At 34.4% G+C, this 4267-nt stretch overlaps 1 protein-coding gene across 1 annotated transcript; it reads left to right on the plus strand.

Annotated features, from left to right (window-relative positions):
- Nucleotides 1-499: 499 nt before the first annotated feature.
- On the plus strand, nt 500-3544 carry LOC145058171 (uncharacterized). The gene is made up of 4 exons (XM_079006082.1): nt 500-887; nt 1420-1747; nt 1910-2189; nt 2684-3544. Exons 2-4 carry the CDS (start codon nt 1541-1543, stop codon nt 3355-3357), a joined length of 1161 nt encoding a protein of 386 aa, XP_078862208.1. The 5' UTR covers nt 500-887; nt 1420-1540; the 3' UTR covers nt 3358-3544.
- The last annotated feature ends 723 nt before the right edge of the window (nt 3545-4267 follow it).

Raw genomic sequence — 4267 nt, forward strand, 5'->3', positions numbered from 1 at the left:
TGTTACGTATTCGTCTGCCTCCCTTCCGATTGTATTGGGGGGGGGGGGGTATTGAAGATAAATAGTCACCGTGACTTTCTCTATGATTAAAAGAATAGTTATGAATTTCCTTTTTATGTGGTCAATATTAACTATACAATTCCATATATTGTTTCTAATTTACTTTGTTTCCTATGTAAATTACTTGTATTTATATCTCATCAATATACAAAAGATATGGTGGTGAAAACTATTATAGTCTAATGATGGGTAACCGGTTTAAGGGCACAAAACAAATCAAAACTCAGATTTTAGGGTTCAATTTAACATGATCGGATCTGATAAATCAAATTAATTTTGATATTTTTTTTGATATACTTCTACTTTCCTATTCTAGGAGAGTTGAAGGGGCAATGGTGCAAAGAGTGAATAGCGTAGGGGTAAATAGGAAAACACAGAGAGGCTTTTTCGGCACCTTTTTGCAGAGATAACCGTCCCAAGAGGTCTGACTAGTCTCTTCTTTCATAACCATAAAATCACATTTCTAGAGAGAGAGAGAAAGAATCCCGAGGACCATATGTATGTGAGAGAGATGTGATAGAGACAGGAACTTTATATGCATACATTAACGCAAGATCACGTCTGTTTCACGCATACGCATCACCTGCGTATTTTAGTCACCGCCACAACAATCAGCGCTTCCTGTTTGATAGCTGTATCTCCCATCTCCAATCTCTCTCTGTTCTCTCTCTCTCTCTCTCTAGATATGCATATACATAAATAGAGAGAGGGGGCAACTGGGTTGCATTTATTTTGATCTTTTTCGGATCACTCAATACACCCACCACACTAGTAATCAATCTCATGTCTCAATCCCTGTTCTTGCTAACGTGCGCAGGATGCCCCTGGTACCTTCCTTCCCTCTTCATCTTGTTAGGATTTGCAAGTTTTGTTGTATGATTTTGCATCGTGATGTGTATATATGTGAATTTGTTCAAACGGGTTTTCTGCAAAAAGCGATTTTTACGCCTTTTGATGTATAGAAATTGATTAATTGAATGAGAAACGAAAGACGAGTCTTTTTTCGTCTTTTGTTTAGGGATATTTCAAGAAAATGAGATCTCAGAGTTTGTAATTATCCTGAAACAAAAATGGTGTTTTGGACCATGAAATTCGAGTACCAAACATGGTATATCATGAGATGTATTCATAAGTTGTACCCTTTGCGTAACGAATTGTACATTCATGGTAAGGTCAATTTCACGATTTCCATATTCTTTTCGTTTGAACATTCTCTTGTACTGTTCTTACAGCTTAAAAATTCCAACTTTCATATTTCTAATTTCCATACGCGTCTTCCATGACTATGAACATGTATCATCTCTACTTGGACTCTTAGCTTAAATACGTGTACTTTAACCCTCTCATAACATGCAACAGGAATGGGTTTTTAACCACAGCATCATATGGAAGTTCTTGCCTTGACATGATATCTTCTTCTTCGGCGTGATGATGCTGCATTTACAGTAACTAGTCGATCGATAAAAGTTTCTTGATTTAGATGGAAGGTTTTCTTGATTTAAATTCTTCCCCAAATCACCCTTTTGAGTATTTCAGAGGATCTTTAAAACAGACAATGCTCGATCATGATATCATATTCAAGAAACAAGTATGTGGGTCCCTTGGAAAGTCGTTGATGAAGAGTGATTCAAAGTATACAAGATGTGAAGCTTTTCCCATGAAGAGAACATTCACAGGAAATCATTCGGTAAATGACATTAAACTCCTTCTTAGATTGCATTAGCAAGAATGAAATGTTATTTGTGTAGTCGTTTAGCATTCTTATAAATATTTTTTGTGATGTGATGGGACCCACAAAATCCAAAATTTACATCCTTTGTTACATGATGTTTACTCATATGTTCTTCAGGCAAGATTCTTGATAGACAACTTGTTCTCACAAGATGATGATGATGATGATTTGAATCTTTCTTTGAGTATTGGGAGGAGTACCAATAAAAGAAGAAATTCTTGGAAGAACAAGATTATAATTGATCTTGAAGAAGAATCATCAGGAATAGGATCAAGTGAGGATGTTCAACCTGTTTTTTCACTTGATCAATCGAGTCACAAGTCAACTGATCATATAAATCAATATCCATGCCATGGAATGATCGATTGTTTAGTGAATGGTGTCAATTTGCATAAAGGTTTGTCAATCTATAGTCTAAACTATGTTCTTTTGACTTTGGGAAGTCAACCTTATTCTTTTAACCAAATTGACATGAAGGAATGACATTATACAACCATTTTATGTTTCTTGATTTACCATTTTAATGGGGTAATTAGTTAGAGAGTTCAAATCGCTACAGATCCTTCAAAAGTCAAAAGTCAAACATGGGCTTCTTTTGAGACCCTTTGATCTCTGGAAGTCAACCATATACAATTTTAAAAGGCAAAATTGACATGAATTCATTTTATACATGAACACCATATCATTCACAATCATAGTGTCACCATGCTGTTTGATTTCATAATCAGTCTTAGTTCCAAAACTTTGACAGTCAGTTTCTTTTCTAATCTGGAGATGTAGTCCGTTTGACTTTCAAAAGTCAAACACGTACGAAATTCTCAATTCTCATTTTTATAATCAAGATTCGTGCTTTTTTTCCCATTCTAAATGAAACCCTTTATGATCTTGCAGGATCCAGCGAGTTGCATGATGATGTCAAACAAACAAAACTAATGGATTTCGATCTCAACGAAGATCAACCCGATGAATCTTATCAATCAAACGAACCCTCATCAGATCTCACGGAAGAAAAGGAGAGAAATATCTCACAAGTGATGGAAGAAAAAGTGAAAAACGACTCGGATTATGCAACAAAAAAAGCAGCCTACTCACTTGTTTCAATCTCATTGCAACAAATTTCAAGTAATCAAGATTCCGAAAGCAAATCAGGGTCAAACGAGGTTGAAAACAAGAAAACAAGCCCACGAAGATCTTCTTCTATTGATTCTTACGAGTCACTTGTGTTGAAGCTAGAAGGAAGCTGTGTAGATGAAGATTGTGTAACATCGAAGGCGTTTGAATTAAATGAAATGGGTAAAAGTAAAAACGACAAAGGAATAAACTCAATAAAGTTAAGAAGAGGAAGGAGAATGAAAGATTTTCAGAAAGATATACTTCCTACATTATCGTCACTTTCTCGACATGAAATCTGGGAAGATATTAAGATTTTGGAAGGTGTGATTAGGTCGAGAGAATATAAGCGTCTGCAAAAAGCTAAAACGGAAAATGGGGATAACTATGTGAAGAACAAACGATCAAAAGTCAACTATGCTGGTCAAAGGTCTTGTTTGCCCAAAAGGAAATAGCGATTTCATATCCTAATGAAAAGGTGTAGTTAGTTATGAAGTAGGAAGCAGATAACGATTGATTCTTTGAGTGAGAGTGATTTCATAGCTTTTTGTTCTTGATTATTATTGTAGTTTTTAGTTTTCTTGATTCCTTAAAATCCAACTTTGACCATATCTTTATAATTTATTAGTGTTATGTTTAAAAGACGAATTTGGATAGAAAAAAAAAGGGTTTGTTTTATAAATCTTCATCGCAAGGGAATGGCGTTGATATACATAATCTTCTTTGTACCCGAGGTGTTGGTGTTTCTTGATTTCTTCTAGTAGATGTCCTTTTTGTAATATAGAAGAGGAGGAGGTGGATCATGTATATTTTTCAATTGCCAATTTTCTGGCCCTATTTGGACTTGATTTTCTTGTTAGACCATCCGTTATACCCACCACATATGTGGTGGGTGCAACATCAGCACCACATTCCACTGCCACTAACATGAGATACTTACCACTAAACATACTACTTCATCTTATTTTTTTATTGAAATTTAATTCAAAAATACATTAAAAACATTTTTTTAATACTACTTTTTCCATTAAATTAAAATATCAAATTACATTAAATAAAAACTAAATTAATTGAAATTAAAAAAAAAGATAAAAATAACAATCAAAATAAAAATTACATTAGTTAAATTAAAAAAAATTTAAAAAAAAAAACTAAAAATTCCAACCATAAATAAAATAAACTACCCCCTATACCTACGTCGGGCTCGAACCGACTCTTTCATTGCTTGGAAAAGTTCCAAGTCTTCGCCCTCAAGGCCGTCCGCTTTCATTTTCAAGATTTCCATATCGGTTTTTTGTTTGGAGTGTCTCTTGTGTCTCTTGAAATGATGTTTGTGCTTCGATTATTTTTTGTTCCATTCGAGTC

This window comes from Lactuca serriola, chromosome 6 (genome assembly GCF_051521515.1).
Source record: "Lactuca serriola cultivar US96UC23 chromosome 6, Lser_US96UC23_V15, whole genome shotgun sequence".
In the NCBI taxonomy this organism is placed as follows: Eukaryota; Viridiplantae; Streptophyta; class Magnoliopsida; order Asterales; family Asteraceae; genus Lactuca; species Lactuca serriola.

Coding starts and splice junctions, on each gene's coding strand:
- LOC145058171 (XM_079006082.1), top strand. CDS start 1,541: ATGGAAGGTTTTCTTGATTTAAATTCTTCCCCAAATCACCCTTTTGAG. Junction 1,748..1,909: donor CATTCACAGGAAATCATTCG/GTAAATGACATT, acceptor TATGTTCTTCAG/GCAAGATTCTTGATAGACAA. Junction 2,190..2,683: donor TGGTGTCAATTTGCATAAAG/GTTTGTCAATCT, acceptor ATGATCTTGCAG/GATCCAGCGAGTTGCATGAT.